At 37.9% G+C, this 20,657-nt stretch overlaps 1 protein-coding gene across 11 annotated transcripts in view; it reads right to left on the reverse strand.

Annotated features, from left to right (window-relative positions):
* CLOCK (clock circadian regulator) overlaps nucleotides 1-20,657 on the reverse strand; it is a 111,401-nt gene that overhangs the window by 66,217 nt on the left and 24,527 nt on the right. For 9 of the 11 annotated variants that reach the window (XM_010806120.4, XM_005207981.5, XM_002688257.7 and 6 more), the window contains 2 exons: nucleotides 3,581-3,671; nucleotides 23-112 (listed from right to left, as the gene is read on the reverse strand). In XM_010806120.4, coding sequence (XP_010804422.1) covers nucleotides 23-69 — 47 coding nt within the window. In that variant the 5' untranslated portion in view covers nucleotides 70-112; nucleotides 3,581-3,671. Of the gene's footprint in view, nucleotides 1-22; nucleotides 113-3,580; nucleotides 3,672-15,633; nucleotides 15,709-20,657 lie in introns of those variants that run through there. The other 2 variants (XM_059887307.1, NM_001289769.1) reach the window with 2 other exon arrangements.

A 20,657-nucleotide genomic window follows, 5' to 3' on the forward strand; every position in this document is an offset into this window, starting at 1 on the left:
AAATGAGTCTCTAAAAACATACCTGTCAACAAGTGAGCTCATTTTACTACAGCTTACGGTAAACAACATAACATGTTACGTTTTCGTCTTGTGGTAGACATTTGTACTTCTCCTTGAGTGGAAGGAAAAGTAAATGGTCATTAGTTTTCCAAAAAACTTATTTCTACAAACATAGTATTAAATAATTTGAGAAACACTGTATGTTTATCATAGAGATTTCAAAATGTTTTTGTTTCTACAAAGGGCTAGAAGATTATTTTCAAGAAAATAATCCTTAGCTGAGGCACATTTGAGGTTTTGTTTTCTTCTATATAAAGAGCTACAGAGGAAAAAAAATTGAAGACCATAATTCATTTCCTTTCTATAATAATCAAAAAGCCACTATATTCAGTATAGATTATAACTATATAACTATGTAAGTAGGCTACATATGTCAGTCTAGGTAAGTAAGCTTTAAGAACACCAGCTAATGGGTGATAAACATTTGCTAAAAGCCTATTTTCTATTAAACAGTACAGTTAGCTTTGGAAATACAAGGATGAAAGATACAATCATTATAGGCAAAAATCTGCAATTAAATAGGGAGGCAGATAACTAAATAATTACAGAAACAGGGATAATAAAGGTATATGGGGGGAGTCAGAGGAAATATTCTTGATGACAGTCATATTGTCAGGCAGCAGAGATTCCTGTTATCGAAACTGTGGTTCTGAGACCGACATCATCATCAGAGAGCTTGTTAAAATACAGAATCTTGAGACCAGCTCTAGTCCTAGTAAAGCAGAATCCACAATTTTAACAAGGTCCCCATGTGATCTGTATGACCATTTAAGTTTCAGATGTAACAGGGTAAAGGACAAGAGGTAATAGTTGACAGGATTCTAGGCCACAAGAACAGTGATACGCAAAGGCACAGGCCATTATGAGATCAGAGGACATCATATTTGAGGAACTTTTCTCTTTAGAGAAAAATGTAGGTATATTACAACTGAAAGTTTTCATTACCAGAGTATAAACTGAGAGATAACAGGAGTAGTAAGGGGGTGAAGGCAAGTAAACTGAAGAACAGCCTTATTATAAAGTTTCATATTCACACCGAAAGAATTAAAATTTACTGCTTTAAAAAAATTACTGCTTTAAAACTCAATCATAAGCCTAAAATTTCTCTCTATATTCTATACAGTTTTTCTAAAGTAGAAGGCAGGTTTTACCCATAAAAGATACAGTCATGAGTTAAATATTGAATAAACACCTTAATTCTAATATCCTAACAGTTTTGAGCCAAAAGAAACTTTATATAAAATTTAGAAAATAGTGTAAATTGATCTGTCACTCTGAACCAGACAGTATTAAAGAACATGAGATTCTAAAATACTCAATCAAATGTACATTCATGACAAGAAGACAATAACTCTTGATAAATGATGCTGGGTTGCCTATGTGGTTATGGCTGCAGAAGTGGAACTGTGCAGGGCTAAGAGTTCTTAAAAGATAGTGGGGAGGATAATGGGGTGGGGGGAGGGGGGATGGTGGTTAAGAAAAATAAAAGGAACTAACTTCAGGATAAAACAGTGATTTTAAGTGTCTGGGTCAACATCAGCAAATACAACACAAAATTACAGAATTTCAGAGTTAGAAGAGACTTTAAAGATCACCTAAGTACAGCCCTTTGGTCCAACAGACATACTTATCATCATGATAACAACAGAGTTTGGTTCTATCACTAGAACAGAAAGAACAGTCCAAAGGTAACAGAGCCAACCTGGGTGAATTAAAAAAGAACAGTTCCAGTTTAAAGTTAAAAGATCAGATTTGAGCCTTATATGGCACCAAGTATCCATCTGTTTAATTATGAGAAGACAGAATAGGGCAAACTAGAGGGAAAAAAAAGACCCAAAGAATAAGGACTTAAAGACTATACAAGAGGGACCATGCTGACTCTAAAGGAGGTGAATCCAAAATGCTTTAGAAGACAGACTGATGCTTTCTTAAGCTATTTTATTATTGTTGGTTAACAGAATTTTTCCAAACACTATTTGCTGTCCAACTAATTGAGCAACATAAAATTACATCTCTGATAGCTTAGTCCAAGATCTTTTCTCTACTTGTCCAGCCAATTGATAGGCATGCTATATTTAAGGGAAAGATAAAAGGAAGAAGTGAAGTAGGCCCAACTAAGTAAAGTAACTTTTAGAAGATTCCCCTTGATTAACAAAACAAAGTGGTAATGTGGGAGCAGCCACAGTTACTGTGTCGGTACAATTCTAGGACCCACGTTTTCAGTACTAAAAGACTAGGTATAGTTTACACATGTCATGCTATGAATTCTAAGGACTCAATTTTAGAAGACATGTGAAGTTCCTACTCACACAAGGAATTTCTAATACAGATTAAATATTATTGTTAAAACTCTTGTTTCTTAAATATTGACATTAATAGACCAGTATGGTATGCAATAAAATGTCTTTAAAAGGAGCAGTTACAGTAGTTGGAACAAATTAAATTATGTAAAGGATCAAGTTACAGCTAGGAATCGAATGCTCCTTTACATAAGCAACTTGAGCTCAAAGTCATTCAGTGATAGGAATTCCCAGCTGAGTAAGCACCACATTACTATTTTATCACAACACAGAGGGCAGGATGGTATAAGTTTTTTATAAACATCATTTTAAAAACAACTTTTTGAAAAATTTATCAAAGGGGAAGCTATTAATAACTAATAAACTGTATAAGCAATTCAAAGTTTGCCAACATGGAAGCAGGTATGTTTTAAATTCAGCACACAACATTACAGGTAACTAACAGAAAATCTCAGTACCTGGCAGTCCATCTTTGGAAAAGAGAATTCATAAACAATGTAACACATTCTGCATTAAAAATAAATCATGCAGTATCTAATGATATGATACTACTTGTCCTCTGAATCCCATCTGCTCTCTTTCTCAAAGCTTTCCATTTCTATATCACTAATTTCTCCCTCCAAAACTGCATTATTCTGATCAAAATCTTAGTGAAAAATCTTAAAGAAAAAATGAAACACAAAACTTCCTTGACCCACCAATCTCCTTCAGGTACCGTCCTCCTTTTCTGGTCCCTTTCACAGAAAAACAACTTGTCAATTGTGTACAGTTGGTATTTCAAGATCTTTCATTAATTCCCCTCTCTCGTTTTAAAACTTAGTGTTGATTTTCACAAATGTATAACTGTTCAAAGTTTAAAGTGTCCAAAAAATTTTACAAGACTTATTAAAAAACTAAAGTTCTCTGATCTCCATATTCTACCTTCAACCCCTTTCATCTCGTTAACTCCTTCCTTTGGTAGTTAACTGCACATCTCTAATACCTCTTACTACTTCTTGATTCTTTCTGTTTTAGGTGAGGTGACTACACAGTCCCAATTTATTTGAGTAGTCCCAATGTAATTATTAAAAGCACTTGCTTCTGCTCTGAAAAGTATCTTTAGCCCATCATCTACTGAATTCCACTATGAAAAATCATAATTTAGCACTGACTCTCCCCAACTCATTTTCCTAGGGAAGTGTCATTTCAAAGCACATTTCAAGATACAATTATTTCATTACCTTTTGTATTTCTGAGATCTTTGAACTGATTCTTCAGAAAACTGTAAGTTCAATATATTCTTCTGTATGGCTGATCATCAGTCTTAGAATTCTGTTTAAGAAAAAATTTTGTTAGATTTACTCAACTTATATAGACATTTATCATAAAAGAGGTTTTAAAATAATTTTGAAACATAAAATTTAGAATTTTGTCACAAAACAATATATAAGAAACGCTAAACACTAATAATTGTTTCTAAAAGAACTTTAAAAAACTACAACCGCTTTTAATTCTACTACAGAAGTTAAAAGACAAAAGTACAAAAATAAGTATAACTATCAAGTATGTTAATGAACATACATACATATACATGGGCTAACAAACACTCATATATGATGAATATAAACAGATGTAATCTGTAACAGAGATCAAGTGTGGTAAAGGGGAGAGAAGTAAAAGAGTAGAGTTTTTCAAGTTATCAGCTTAAAATATATTATTAACATTATGGTAAGCACAAGGAAAACACCTATAGAGGATACCTAAAAAGGAAATGAGAAAAGAATCAAAGCAGAATCAAAGAATCAAACCCTATAAAACATTAAAAAAAAAAAAATCAATGAAACACAAAGACCAGAGGAAAAAAAGTGGAAAAAGCTACAAGACAGACAAAAAATGAACAAAATAGTAACAGTCTTTCCCTAGCAGTAATTATTTTAATTGCAAATAAACTGAAGTTGCCAATCAAAAGAGCAAGTAGGTAAATGGATAAAAATACAAGATCCAACTATATGCTATCTATGAGAGACAGTTTAGATTTAAGGATACACAAAGACTGAAAGTAAAAGACTGAAAAAAGACATTCCATGCATACGGTAACCAAGAAAGCAAGAATAGCCATACTTGTATCAGACAAAACAGACTTTAAGTAAATAACTGTCACAAGAGATTAAAAAGACATTATACAAAAATAAAAGCATCAAATTTATCAGGAAGAGAAAACAAATACAGGTACAATTACACCTATTTCACATGCTAGCAAGGTAATTCTCAAAATCCTTCAAGCTAGGCTTCAACAGTACATGAACTGAGAATTTCCAGGTGTACAAGCTGGATTTAGAAAAGGCAGAGGTATCAGAGATCAAAATTGCCAACATCCACTGGATCATTAAAAAAAAGTATGAGAATTTCAGAAAAACACCTATATCTGCTTAACTGACTATTCTTAAAGCCTTTGACTGTGTCGATCACAACAAACTGCAGAGATGGGAGTACCAGACCACCTTAATTGCCTCCAGAGAAACCTGTACGCAGCTCAAGAAGCAATATATAAACTGGACATGGAACAACGGACTGGTTCCAAATTGGGAAAGGAGTTATGTCAAGACTGTATATTGTCACCCTGATTATTTAACTTCTATGCAGAGTACTTCATGTGAAATGCTAGGCTGGATGAAGCACAAGCTGGAATCAAGATTGCCAGGAGAAATATCAACAACCTCAGATATGCAGATGATATCATCCTAATGGCAGAAAGTGAAGAGGAACCAAAGAGCCTCTTGATGAAAGTGAAAGAGGAGACTGAAAAAGCTGGCTTGAAACTCAATATTCAAAAAACTAAGGTCATGGCATCTGGTCCTATCACTTCATGGCAAATAGATGGGGAAGCAATCGAAACAGTGACAGATTTTATTTTGGGGGGGCTCCAAAAATCACTGCAGATGGTGACTGCAGCCATGAAATTTAAAGATACTTGCTCCTTGGAAGAAAAGCAATGACCAACCTAGACAGCATATTAAAAAGCAGACACATCACTTTGCTGACAAAGGTCTGTATAGTCAAAGCTATGGTTTTTCCAGTAGTCATATACAGATATGAGTGCTGGATCATAAAGAAGGCTGAACACCGAAGAATTGATGCTTTCAAACTGTGGTGCTGGAGAAGACTCTTGAGAGTCCCTTGGACTGCAAGGAGATCAAACCAGTCACTGTTAAAGGAAATCAACCCTGAATATTCATTACTGATACTGAAGCTGAAGCTCCAATAGTTTGGCCACCTGACGCAAAGAGCCAACTCACTGGAAAAAATCATGATGCTGGGAAAGACTGAAGGCAGGAGAAGAAGGGGACAACAGAGGATGAGACGGCTGAATAGCATCATTGACTCAATGAACAGGAGTTTGAGCAAACTCCAGGAAATAGTGAAAGACTGGGAAGCCTGGCGCGCTGCACAGTTCATGGGGTCACAAACAGTTGGACACAACTTAGCAACTTTACAACAACAAAAACTCAATAATCACTGTGAATAACTGAATTAACCAAGACCAACTCAACTGTGCCAAAGTTAATGCAAAACTTTACAGTTATAGTTTGCATCTGACCTATGCAATGTATATTTTACATAATTTTTAAAAACCAAGAATATGCTATGTATGTAACATGACAGCAAAACATAGGGAAATTTATGACAGCAGAAAAAGAGGGGGTATTTTTGGGCACAAAAAGAGACTTTTTTTATGGCAACAACAAAAGATAAGATATCCCTGGAGATTAGAGACTCAAATAAATATAAAAGATCCGAATCAAAAACACCAGAGCAAAAGAACTGAATTCCTAAAATGTGCGTGAAGCCAATTCAGAAGCCAGTTCCTAGTGTCCTATTTGGTTTTAAGTATTTGGGGATAGAGTCAGTCATAATCAAAGCACCTAATAAACCCAGAATACTGGAGGAGTGAAAGTAGAAGCTAAGACCATGAGCTTAGAGTCAGAAAGGCATGAAAATCTTTGGGACAATTAACTTAATTATCCTAAGCCTCAGAATTCTTACCTAAGTCAGCTGTTGTGAAGTCTAAAGGATATGTAGGGATACCAATTATTAACAAAATAAACACAAATAGAAACTCCCCCTTTAAAACCAAAATAAAAGGCTTAAACATCTGCAGCACGACAAATAGTATTTTTTACCATATTAAGTATCCCTAAAAGTTATTCAAAAGAATTTAAAACCCAAACAAAACTACAACAAAAAGTAAGACTGAGTAAGGAGCCATGAAGAAAACAAACAGCAAATAAATGTAAAAATTTTGGGCACAAAAAGAGACTGTTTTTTTATGGCAACAACAAAAGATAGATATCCCTGGAGATTAGAGACTCAAATAAATATAAAAGGTCTGAATCAAAAACACCAGAGCAATAGAACTGAATTCCTAAAATGTGCATGAAGCACATTTTAAAATAATGTAAAATAATGTAAAAATTATTCCTGGCAAGGAGCTTTCTCTGTTAACTCAGCTGGTAATGAATCTGCCTGCAATGCAGGAGACCTCAGTTCGATCCCTGGTTTGGGAAGATCCCATGGAAAACGGAACAGCTACCCACTCCAGTTTTCTGGCCTGGAGAATTCCATAGATTGTATAGTTCATGGGGTCGGGAAAAAGTTGACACAACTGAGCAACTTTCGCTTTCTTTCAACAGAAATCAAAGAAGCTAAGTAAAAACATATTATAGTTAAATATTCAGTTCAGTTCAGTTCAGTCGCTCAGTCGTGTCCGACTCTTTGTGATCCCATGAATCTCGGCACGTCAGGCCTCCCTGTCCATCACCAACTCCCGGAGTTCATTCAGACTCACGTCCATCAAGTGAGTGATGCCATCCAGCCATCTCATCCTCTGTCATCCCCTTCTCCTCCTGCCCTCAATCCCTCCCAGCATCAGAGTCTTTTCCAATGAGTCAACTCTTCGCATGAGGTGGCCAAAGTACTGGAGTTTCAGCTTGAGCATCATTCCTTCCAAAGAAATCCCAGGGCTGATCTCCTTCAGAATGGACTGGTTGGATCTCCTTGCAGTCCAAGGGACTCTCAAGAGTCTTCTCCAACACCACAGTTCAAAAGCATCAATTCTTCCGTGCTCAGCCTTCTTCACAGTCCAACTCTCACATCCATACATGACCACAGGAAAAATCGTAGCCTTGACTAGATGGACCTTTGTTGTCAAAGTAATGTGTCTGCTTTTGAATGTGCTATCTAGGTTGGACATAACTTTCCTTCCAAGGAGTAAGCGTCTTTGAATTTCATGGCTGCAGTCACCATCTGCAGTGATTTGGGAGCCCAGAAAAATAAAGTCTGACACTGTTTCCACCGTTTACCCATCTATTTCCCATGAAGTGATGGGACCGGATGCCATGATCTTCGTTTTCTGAATGTTGAGCTTTAAGCCAAATTTTTCACTCTCCACTTTGACTTTCATCAAGAGGCTTTTGAGTTCCTCTTCACTTTCTGCCATAAGGGTGGTGTCATCTGCATATCTGAGGTTATTCATATTTCTCCTGGCAATCTTGATTCCAGCTTGTGTTTCTTCCAGTCCAGCGTTTCTCATGATGTACTCTGCATATAAGTTAAATAAGCAGGGTGACAATATACAGCCTTGATGTACTTCTTTTCCTATTTGGAACCAGTCTGTTGTTCCATGTCCAGTTCTAACTGGTGCTTCCTGACCTGCGTACAAATTTCTCAAGAGGCAGATCAGGTGGTCTGGTATTCCCATCTCCTGAAAAATTGTCCACAGTTTATTGTGATCCACACAGTCAAAGGCTTTGGCATAGTCAATAAAGCAGAAATAGATGTTTTTCTGGAACTCTCTTGCTTTTTCCATGATCCAGTGGATGTTGGCAATTTGATCTCTGGTTCCTCTGCCTTTTCTAAAACCAGCTTGAACATCAGGAAGTTCACGGTTCAGGTATTGCTGAAGCCTGGCTTGGAGAATTTTGAGCATTACTTTACTAGCGTGTGAGATGAGTCCAATTGTGTGGTAGTTTGAGCATTCTTTGGCATTGCCTTTCTTTGGGATTGGAATGAAAACTGACCTTTTCCAGTCCTGTGGCCACTGCTGAGTTTTCCAAATTTGCTGGCATATTGAGTGCAGCACTTTCACAGCATCACCTTTGAGGATTTGAAATAGCTCAACTGGAATTCCATCACCTCCACTAGCTTTAAATATTAGTGATTCCTTAAAAATTCTACTTCATATATTTATCACTCAGCAAATATTTACTGAGTACTAATACAAGTGTCCAGTAGTACACTGATTGTAGTTTTGAAATGGTGAAATAGACACAGCCACTACATTTGAGGTGCTTTCCAGAGAAGGCACAAAATGCTCTCTGAACACTCTGGGAGTGACACAGAAGTTAAGGAAGTCTCCTGAAGAAGTGACACATAAACTGAGATCTTAAGAATAAAATAAGATTTCACTAAGCAAAGAGAGAAATTTCATCAATGTCAAGAGAAAATGTACACAAAGGTCTGGAGACATGAGAAGAACTGTGATTTTAGAATACTACCAAGTACCTTAGTGTTGACTGGAGCAAAAACCTAGGGACCAGGGGTAACAGAGGTGGCAGTAAGAGATGATAATGATGAGGTAAGTGGATCATGACAGTAACTCCCAACCCCACTCTCCCCATTTAAGACCCTGAAAAGTTTTAAGCAGGAAACTGACATTAATAGACACTTGTTCTTTTGAGCCATCATCTGGTTACAACACAGAAAACAGAATATAAGGAGCCAGGACTAGAATTAGAATGGTAGAAGTATAGTATTGTAAAAGTTCAGGTAAAACAATATAGAAGCAGCTGCTGCTGTTGCTGCTAAGTCGCTTCAGTCGTGTCCGACTCCTAGCGACCCCACGGACTGCAGCCTACCAGGCTCCTCCGTCCACGGGATTTACCAGGCAAGAGTACTGGAGTGGGTTGCTATTGCCTTCTCCATATAGAAGCAGAGATCATTTTAAAAATGAGAATTTTAATAGATACTGAGATGACCAGACAGAATTTGGTGACTGATTAACAGAAGTTGGGGGCAGGGAGAAGTCAAGAATACCACTCAAATTTTCGCTTGGACACATCTGTGAGGTGGATAGGTAATACTGGAGGAGTAAATTGGAGAAAAGAGGAAGGGAATGATGTTGAAAGCACTGGCTAACATTTATTGAACATTTACTATGTACCAGGCATTCTTCAAAGTTTTCTCTCATTTAAGACTCAACAATCACATGAAGTAGGCTCTATTATTATCTCCATTTTACAGATGCGGAAACTGAAACACAAAGAAAATACGTAAGCTAGCTGGCCAAGATGAGCAGTAAGGCTAAGATATAAAACCCATTCATTTAGCTTGAACTATGCTCTTAATCAGGCTTCCCTGGTAGCTCAGCTGGTAAAGAATCCGCCTGCAATCCAGGAGACCCTGGTTCGATTCCTGGTCAGGAAGATCCCCTGCAGAAGGGATAGGCTATCTTCTGCAGTATTCTTGGGCTTCCCTGGTAGCTCAGACGGTAAAGAATCTGCCTGCAATGCGGAAGACCTGGGTTCAATTCCTGGGTTGGGAAGATCCCCTGGAGAAGGGCATGCCAACCCACCAGTATTCTTGCCTGAAGAATTGCCATGGACAAAGAAACCTGGCAGGTTATAGTCCATGGGGTCACAAAGAAAGAGACAAGACTGAATGACTAAGCACAGCACACAGAAGCATGCTCTTAATCACTGTGAAACAAACACCTCACGAATACTTCTAATGATGGATACAGTTTTAGACATGTTATGCTTAAGATATCTATGGGACATGGAAGAGGAAAAATGTCGAGCTGCCTCTGCTGCTAAGTCGCTTCAGTCGTGTCCGACTCTGTGCGACTTCATAGATGGCAGCCCACCAGACTGGTCTGTCCCTGGGCTTCTCCAGGCAAGAACACTGGATTAGGTTGCCATTTCCTTCTCCAATGCATGCATGCATGCTAAGTTGCTTCAGTCGTGCAGGCAGCTGGAAATATGGGTGTGGCTTTCAGGAAAGAACTGGGTGAAGATGTAAAGTGGGAGCCATCAAAGTAAATATGCACATTAAAGATAATGATTAAATGGATTTCTCTAGAAAAAAAAACATACAAAAGGAGAAAAAAGGCTAAGGCTCAAATCTGACGAAAAAAGTAACATTTCAGAGACAAGCAGAAGAGTAGCCAATAAAATGGGGAAAAGGCAGAGCAAAAAAATGTAAAGAAATGGGCTTTGCAAACAGTTCCTGAATGTGAATTATGGCTCATGGAGATAACAGAAGTACCTAGCCCATAAAATTGTTCTAAGGATCAGCTATGTTACACGTTTCAAAACGTGTAGAAAACACAACAAAGGAGTGATAAATTTTAAGTATAATTAGTGGTAATAATACTATCAACTAGACGGAGAAGGACCAAAGATAACGAAGAAAGCCATGAAGGATTATTTGTCACTAAAATTAAAAGAAAGAGTACTTCAAGAAGATGACAATGTCAACACTGCACTGAGGACAAGAAAATGACTCTCAAGTGTCTATTACATTTAATAACAGTCTGAGAAGCTTGTGACAGAGAAATGAAATAGACACTCAACAATGCTTTAAGAGAGTAAACGAGGACTCCTTTTCTTAAAATATAGTTTGGTAAGACGTGTCAATAACTGGAAACGCTTAAGTCCTTTGACCTAGTAATCTCATTTTGGGCGGGAAAAAAAAGGAAATAATCAGAGATGTATTCAAAGTTTGACAGTGAACGCATTATTATTTAAAACAATAAAACTAGAAAGATTTTAAACATCCAACAGCAGTAACAGTGACATTAAAATATATTGAATATAAATCCAAAATATGTCAAAGTATCAACTGTTGTTATTTGAGTAATTAGCTTATGGATTTTTTCCATTTTTACTTTTTCTTTAGTACTTTCTAAAATTTTTCTAAGAATGTGTATTATTTTATAACAAGGAAACCTTAACTGTTGCCTTTTTCTTGTTTGTTTCCTTTTAACTGTCCAACATTAGAGCCTGGGCTAAGGAAAAAAAAAAAAACATAAGTAACAAAGTAACATGCTACTATTACCAAACATGAGTAAAAGAGACTATCTTCCTATGTACTTGTTCCTGTAACTTACAGAAGAAGCATTTTATTTCACCTAATTATTAACATTAAATTACTAATTTAAAAGGTTTAACTCAAGAACCTCAGTTTAAAAAATGGAAACTACAATAAATCCTTTTCTAACCTAATAACCTATTGACCTACTGACCTACTTTGGCATTTAGGTTAGTTAAATCTGATATCACAGATCTTTCTGGGACTGAGGGATCTATTGATATAAACATTAATTAAAAGTAGTGCTGAAATTTAATTGATATAATACAAAACCCAACAATCCTTAACTATGTTTATCATAATTTATGAAAAAGTCAAACTTGCTTCTGCAGATTACTGTTTGTATTATAGTTAAAAAGATAATTATTTTTAAGAGAACAATTTTAACTTGTAAAGAAAGGCTGAAATACTTTTAAAATTATTTAATGAATGAGTAAAGATGAAATTTAAGTTCTCAATTAAATAAAGTTCTCAATTTATTCAGTACTGAATGGGAACATTAGTTCACTTCCACAATGGATATGAAACATTAGCATGATAAAAAAATTCTTAATTCTACAGTAGTTTGTAACACCAATTTAAATCTAAAATTGACAGCAAAAACAAGAAACACACCCTAAATCAAAGTCTCATGATCCAGACCTCTTAGAACCAAAGAAAATTCTGATTCAAGAGAAACATCAAATGCTATCAAAAATCTACCCTGTCAATATCTAGATGAAAGGCATTTCTGAAGCCTCATTAAGTAAACAAAAACTGAAAGATTAATACAGCTCTCCTGGTAGCACACAAGACTACTGCAATTATTCAACAAATTTATTTCTTCAAATAATGTCTAGGTTCCCTTGTGGCTCAGTCAGTAAAGAATGTACCTGCAATGTAGGAGACCTGGGTTCAATCCCTGGGTTGGGAAGACCCCCCGGAGAAGGGAAAGGCTACCCACTCCAGTATTCTGGCCTGGAGAACTCCATGGACTATATGGAAAGTCCAAGGGGTTGCAAAGAGTCGGACACAACTGAGCAACTTTCACTTTCACTTTCCCTCTTCATGTGATGGACTGATCTGGTCCACAGAATACATCAGCACCTTAATCCTTTTTTGAGATGAGAGTGAGGCCCGAGACTGGCCTCAGCCTCAAATGAGCCTCACAGAAGATCTGAAGTGCAGCAAGAGTTCAAGCCCAACTACATACTGAACCAAATACCACACCCTAAACCTGGATACCATCCTACACCAAGCCCTATATTAGTATTCACAGGAAGAAAGAGGGGACCCTGTGGTAGGCAGAATAAGGCCCCACTAAAAGGACCATGCCCTAATCCCTGAAATCGGCAAATACATTTCAAAAAGGGACTATGTAGATGCAATAAGGTTAAAGACTTTGAGATGAGTAGTTAGTTTATGCCAGATTATCTGGGTGATCCAATGTAATCACACAAGTCTTTAAAAGCAGAGGACCTTTCCTGTCCATGGTCAGAGCAATGTGAGACAAAAGAGAAACAGGAAATGTGGCTGGTTTTGAAGGTGAAAGAAGAGAGCCACAAGTCAAGGAATACAGGCAGCTTCTGGAAGCTTGAACATACAAGGAAACATTCTCTCTCCTCTGAGGCTCCCAGGAAGAATGCAGCCCTACTGACACCTCTTGCCTTTAGCCCAGTGAGACCCTTATGAAACTTCTGAGCTGCAGGACTGTAAGATAGTAATAATAAATTTGTTCTGTTCTAAACCATTAAGTTTGCAGTACTTTCTAAGTTTGTCATTCTATGGCAGTAACAGAAACTTAATACAGGTCTAAAATCTCTGGCTGCTCTTGATAAATCTCAGCCTTTTCCAAACCCTTTCTCCCTCCATAGTCACAATAATCAACCTAGGAAACCACAGGGACTAATCCCATTATGTCCTACTTTCCTTCATATCAGGCACAGGAGAGGATCAAGACTCAGGTCACCCCACACCACCTAGACTTTTGTTCCTACACACTCTGTATATCCCCACATTGATACCATCCCCCTTTCCCAATTTTCAAAATCCTTTGATTGTGTCCTCTAGACACATTATCATTAGCAAAACATCCTATTTCCTCAATATTGTTTTTGCACACTCTCTTCCCATTTCCTGCCTCAACGGATCTCTCTTTGCCAGGAGTTCTGTTCTCGCTCCAGGCCTTACCATTTACCATTGGGAGGAACCCAAGGCGTCAGCTGGGCTGCATTTCTTTCTGGAAATTTGAACGGGAAAATCTGTTTCCCAGTCTTTCTTTACAAGCTTCTAAAGTCTGCCTTTAGAAAGGCAATGCCAAAGAATGCTCAAACCACCGCACAATTGCACTCATTTCACACGCTAGTAAAGTAATGCTCAAAATTCTCCAAGCCAGGCTTCAGCAATATGTGAACCGTGAACTTCCTGATGTTCAAGCTGGTTTTAGAAAAGGCAGAGGAACCAGAGATCAAATTGCCAACATTCGCTGGATCACCGAAAAAGCAAGAGAGTTCCAGAAAAACATCTATTTCTGCTTTATCGACTATGACAAAGCCTTTGACTGTGTGGATCACAATAAACTGTGGAAAATGCTGAAAGAGATGGGAATACCAGACCACCTGACCTGCCTCTTGAGAAACCTATATGCAGGTCAGGAAGCAACAGTTAGAACTGGACATGGAACAAAAGACTGGTTCCAAATAGGAAAAGGAGTACGTCAAGGCTGTATATTGTCACCCTGTTTATTTAACTTTTATGCAGAGTACATCATGAGAAACGCTGGACTGGAAGAAACACAAGCTGGAATCAAGATTGCTGGGAGAAATATCAATAACCTCAGATATGCAGATGACACCACCCTTATGGCAGAAAGTGAAGAGGAAGTAAAGAGCCTCTTGATGAAAGTCAAAGTGGAGAGTGAAAAAGTTGGCTTAAAGCTCAACATTCAGAAAATGAAGATCATGGCATCTGGTCCCATCACTTCATGGGAAATAGATGGGGAAACGGTGGAAACAGCGTCAGACTTTATTTTGGGGGGCTCCAAAATTACTGCAGATGGTGATTGCAGCCATGAAATTCAAAGATGCTTACTCCTTGGAAGGAAAGTCATGACCAACCTAGACAGCATATTCAAAAGCAGAGACATTACTTCGACAACAAAGGTCCGTCTAGTCAAGGCTATGGTTTTTCCTGTGGTCATGTATGGATGTGAGAGTCGGACTGTGAAGAAGGCTGAGTGCCGAAGAATTGATGCTTTTGAACTGTGGTGTTGGAGAAGACTCTTGAGAGTCCCTTGGACTGCAAGGAGATCCAACCAGTCCATTCTGAAGGAGATCAGCCCTGGGATTTCTTTGGAAGGAATGATGCTGAAGCTGAAACTCCAGTACTTTGGCCACCTCATGCGAAGAGTTGACTCATTGGAAAAGACTCTGATGCTGGGAGGGATTGGGGGCAGGAGGAGAAGGGGACGACAGAGGATGAGATGGCTGGATGGCATCACTGACTCGATGGACGTGAGTCTGAGTGAACTCCAGGAGTTGGTAATGGACAGGGAGGCCTGGCGTGCTGTGATTCATGGGGTCGCAAAGAGTCAGACATGACTGAGCAACTGAACTGAACTGAACCTTTTAAGTTATCAGGTAACAATAAATTAAAACTACAAAAAATTCACTAGCTTTATAGCAGAAGAGTTATTAATTTGAAACACTAATAATTTCAAGTGTTGTTGAGGACGAAGAGAAACAAGAACTCATGTACAATGCAGGTTGAAGTGTAAATTGATTCAACCACTTTGGAAAACTAAACTAGGAAGCATCTACAAGAGCTAAACATCCAAATACTCTGAGACTCAGCATGTTCCCCCTTGGTTATTTATCCAGCAGAAAGGCATACATATGTGCCAAAAGACATGCTCAAGAATGTTCACAGCAGAACTGTTTATAGTAGTCAAAAACTGACAATAAACCAAATGTTCATCAACCGTACAATGGATGAATAAATTGCGGTATATACAAATAATGAAGTATTACAAAGCAATGAAAAAGGATGAGCTACTGCCATATGAATCAATATGAATGACTCCTGCCAACAAGATGTTGATCATAAAAAAAATTAAGTTCAAAAACAGACAATACCAATGAATACTGAATCAAGCCAGAATAACAGTTACCTTTGGGAGAGCATGATGACTGTCAGGGGGCATGAAGGAGGCTCCAGGATTGATGAAAATGTTCTATATCTTGACCTTGGTATTCATATTGGTTAAACAAGTGTTCACTTCATAAAATTTCATCAAAATGACACTCAGTATTTATGGACTGTATAACATGCATGTTTTAATTCAATAAAAAGCATTTAAAAGTTAGCAATACTACATCAGTCCCTTGATCTGTTTTTAATTTTTTGGTTATTTTACTTGGTTAAACTGAAGTCTAGTAGAACTAGGTTTCTATTATCAGTCTGCCTCCTACTTGGGTACTAAAAGTCATATTTACTTTCTTTTTCTGGACAATTACTGAAGAATAGTCTTATGTGTGGATCCTTCCCACATTATGAGGGCAACAAAAGTATGCCCTGAAGTTAAGACTTTTATGTACAAACTAGATAATTCTAAGATAGTATTTTTTCTCAATATATACATAATCAACTTTCTATATTGAGTTACAAATCACCAGTTCCCACAGTCTGTATCTGGAAAAAAGGAGGTAAGAAAACACAAAGCTTCTGAGGCTTAGCATCTAAGCTCTGGTCTAGCTAAATTTGAAAAGTCAAAGTCGCTCAGTCATCTCCAACTCTTTGAGACCCCACAGACTATACACATTCAATTCTCCAGGCCAGAATACTGGAGTGGGTAGCCTTTCCCTTATCCAGGGGATGTTTCCAAACCAGGGATGAAACCCAGGTCTCCTGCATTGCAGGTGGATTCTTTACCAGCTGAGCAATAAGGGAAGCCAAATTTGAAAAAGCATATCAAAACAAGGTGTAAGCATAATGCTGCTCTGAAATAAAATGAATTATTAAATGTAAAGTGCTTTAAAAATTATGCATGCTAAGTCGCTTCGTGTCCGACTCTGTGTGACCCCATAGACGGCAGCCCACCAGGCTCCTCTGTCCATGGGATTCTCCAGGCAAGAACACTGGAGTGGGTTGCCATTTCCTCCTCCAATGCATGAAAGTGAAAAGTGAAAGTGAAGTCGCTCAGTGGTGTCCGACTCTGTGTGACCCCATGGACTGCAGCCTACCAAGCTCCTCCGTCCATGGGATTTTCCAGGCAAGAGTACTGGAGTGGGGTGCCATTGCCTTCTCCAAAAATAATGCATATCACACTGTAAATGCCCACCAGTAAGTCTGCAATTCTTTATACCCAGTTGGAAAAACATTATAACAGATCCTTACTCTTGAATTTCCTTCAAAATATTTAAGATAATAAAAAATAGATCTACTTTAAAAAAAAAAAAACTTATTTATGGAGCAAAGGGAAAATTTAATAGATTTTTATTAAAACAAGCTGAAGTGAACATTAAAGAAAAGTACACGATAGATGAAAACTTAATAAACTATACCTAAGATTTTTTTTAAGTTCTAAATTATACTACTATTTAACTATGATGTTAGGAGAACTCCTATATATACTTTATCCAGTCTGCCAAATTTTAACATCTGCATCATCATCTTCACATATAGATAAACATATTTTCTGAAACATTTGAGAGTAAGGTGTGTATACCATGCCCTTTTACTTCCAAATACTTAAACGTGTACCTAAGAACAAAGATATCCTTTTATAATCTATTTTTTAAAAGGAGTAAATAAAGTCCTTAAGGGCTTTCTTCTTCCTCCAGTTTTGTCATGTATTAGATTTAGCCATTGTATCTCCTGAGCAGAAAATATTAAAGAGGTGCCAAGAATACACAGAAGAACTATACAGAAAAGATATTCACAACCCAGATAATCACGATGGTGTGATCACTCACCTAGAGCCAGACATCCTGGAATGTGAAGTCAAGTGGGCCTTAGGAAGTATCACTACGAACAAAGCTACTGCAGGTGATGGAATTCCAGTTGAGCTATTTCAAATCCTGAAAGATGATGCTGTGAAAGTGCCGCACTCAATATGCCAGCAAATGTGGAAAACTCAGCAGTGGCCACAGGACTGGAAAAGGTCAGTTTTCATTTCAATCCCAAAGAAAGGCAATGCCAAAGAATGCTCAAACTACTGCACAATTGCACTCATCTCACACACTAGTAAAGTAATACTCAAAATTCTCCAAGCAAGGCTCCAGCAATACATGAACCATGAACTTCCAGCTGTTCAAGCTGGTTTTAGAAAAGGCAGAGGAACCAGAGATCAAATTGCCAACATTCACTGGATCACTGAAAAAGCAAGAGAGTTCCAGAAAAATATCTATTTCTGCTTTATTGACTATGACAAAGCCTTTGACTGTGTGGATTACAATAAACTGTGGAAAATGCTGAAAGAGATGGGAATACCAGACCACCTGACCTGCCTCTTGAGAAACCTGAATGCAGGTCAGGAAGCAACAGTTAGAACTGGACATAGAACAGACATAGAACAACAGACTGGTTCCAAATAGGAAAAGGAGTACGTCAAGGCTGTATACTTTCACTCTGCTTATTTAACTTATATGCAGAGTACATCATGAGAAACGCTGGGCTGGAGGAAGCACAAGCTGGAATCAAGATTGCCGGGAGAAATATCAACAACCTCAGATATGCAGATGACATCACCCTTATGGCAGAAAGTGAAGAAGAACTAAAGGGCCTCTTGATGAAAGTGAAAGAGGAGAGTGAAAAAGTTGGCTTAAAGCTCAACATTCAGAAAATGAAGATCATGGCATCTGGTCCCATCACTTCATGGCAAATAGATGGGGTAACAGTGGAAACAGTGTCAGACTTTATTTTTGGGGGCTCCAAAATCACTGCAGATGGTGATTGCAGCCATGAAATTCAAAGATGCTTACTCCCTGGAAGCAAGGTTATGACCAACCTAGACAGCATATTAAAAAGCAGAGACATTATTTTGTTAACAAAGGTCCATTTAGTCAAGGCTATGGTTTTTCCAGTGGTCATGTATGGATGTGAGAGTTGGACTATAAAGAAAGCTGAGTGCCGAAGAATTGATGCCTTTGAACTGTGGTGTTGGAGAAGACTCTTTGAGAGTCCCTTGGACTGCAAGGAGATCCAACCAGTCCATCCTAAAGGAAATCAGTCCTAGGTGTTCATTGGAAGGAATGATGTTGAAGCTGAAACTCCAATATTTTGGCCACCTGATACAAAGAGCTGACTCATTTGAAAAGACCCTGATGTTGGGAAAGAGGGAAGGCAGGAGGAGAAGGGGACGACAGAGGATCAGATGGTTAGATGGCATCACCGACTCAATAGACATGAGTTTTGGTAAATTCCGGGAGTTGGTGATGGACAGTGAGGCCTGGTGTGCTATGGTTCATGGGCTTGCAAAGAGTTGGACATGACTGAATGACTAAACTGGAACACCTTTTAAATTGTCTTGTCTTTATAAGGTATTCTGCAAGACACAATTTTAAAACATAGGTTCTTGAGCAAATCAAACAGGGAAGTTTAATTAAAAAAGAGATTCAATTGAAGAGTTGGGAAAAGCTTCAGAAGACTTAGATGAGAATATGTAAAACTTTATACTCAAGAGTGGCTTTAGTATATATGTATTTTTAAAGGTTTATTATCAAAAGGTTTCCAGATTTGATACTGCTAAATCTTATCCCTCAAGATGTCAAAAAATTATTGTAACTTAGACAAATTAAAAATTATTAATTTAACAGACAAATCTGGCCAATTATTTGATAGCTATCTGTAAGGAATGAATTCAGAAATGGATTCAGAAAAAATTACTGTTTTCATCAAAATTCTCTCCTACAGTAATAAAAAGACACCTAATCCCGGTAAGCAAATCTTTAAATGAACTGGAATTATTGTGATCATGCGTAGAAAGAATAGCTATTTGAGATATAAGATATCGTGTACTTTTACTCAACAAACATTGACTCTGTGACAACTATGTGCCAGATCTACGATAGCTACAAAGAGATCAGTAATTTAAAAAAAATTAGGCATGGTACTCACCCTTAAGAAACTTATAATTTAGCAAACCTAAGATTCCTACTTTCAGACAGGAAAGGTATTATTTTTCTCTGTTCTGAAAACAAAGTAACTAGGACGCAGAGTGGTAAATGTGTCAAACTGCACAGAACTGTGAAATGTTCTAGAGACACAAGAAGTTAGTAATAGTTGCTCAGTCATGTCTGACTCTACAAACCCATGGACAGAAGCCTGCCAGACTTCTCTGTCCATGGAATTCTCCAGGCAACAATATTGGAGTGGGTTGCCATTTCCTTGTCCAGGGGATCTTCTCAACCCAGGGAAAGAACCTGGGTCTCCCATATCGCAGGCAGATTCTTTACCATCTGAGCCACCAGGGAAACCACAGAAAAGAAGAGCACAAGAAAGGCAGATTCTAAAATTGTCATCTTAAATCTCCTAATAGAGGACTTAATTTGCCTCTGTCAGGCTGTAGAAGACTCCTTAAAAATATCCTCCAATCTATCCCTTGACTCCAAAAGGGACCATGTTCCTTAATCCCCAATGTACATACTAGCCTTGTTCCACTGAGTCAGTCACGAACTACTTTCCAAATAATATATTAGTGCTGCTAAGTCACTTCAGTCGTGTCTGATTCTGTGTGACCCCAGAGACAGCAGCCCACCAGGCTCCCCCGTCCCTGGGATTCTCCAGGCAAGAACATTGGAGTGGGTTGCCATTTCCTTCTCCAATGCATGAAAATGGAAAGTGAAAGTGAAGTCGCTCAGTTGTGTCCGACCCTCAGCGACCCCACCGACTGCAGCCCACCAGGCTTCTCCATCCATGAGATTTTCCAGGCAAGAGTACTGGAGTGGGTTGCCATTGCCTTCTCCGAATATATTAGTACTTTTACATAAAAATATGATAACAGATATATCTCCTTCATAGAAACAGATAATGTCCTTTTACAGATAAACTCCTTACATAGGAAAAAACAGAAGCTGCACAAAAGGTATATACTACTAGATAGTTTTAGAATGGATGTGATAAGAAATATGCAAATCGAAGACTGGCTGGTCATAGTGGTTCTTTAATAATTTAACTGTGTCAGTGATAGGCTAC

The sequence above is a fragment of the Bos taurus genome, chromosome 6 (assembly GCF_002263795.3).
Source record: "Bos taurus isolate L1 Dominette 01449 registration number 42190680 breed Hereford chromosome 6, ARS-UCD2.0, whole genome shotgun sequence".
NCBI classification, from domain to species: domain Eukaryota; kingdom Metazoa; phylum Chordata; class Mammalia; order Artiodactyla; family Bovidae; genus Bos; species Bos taurus.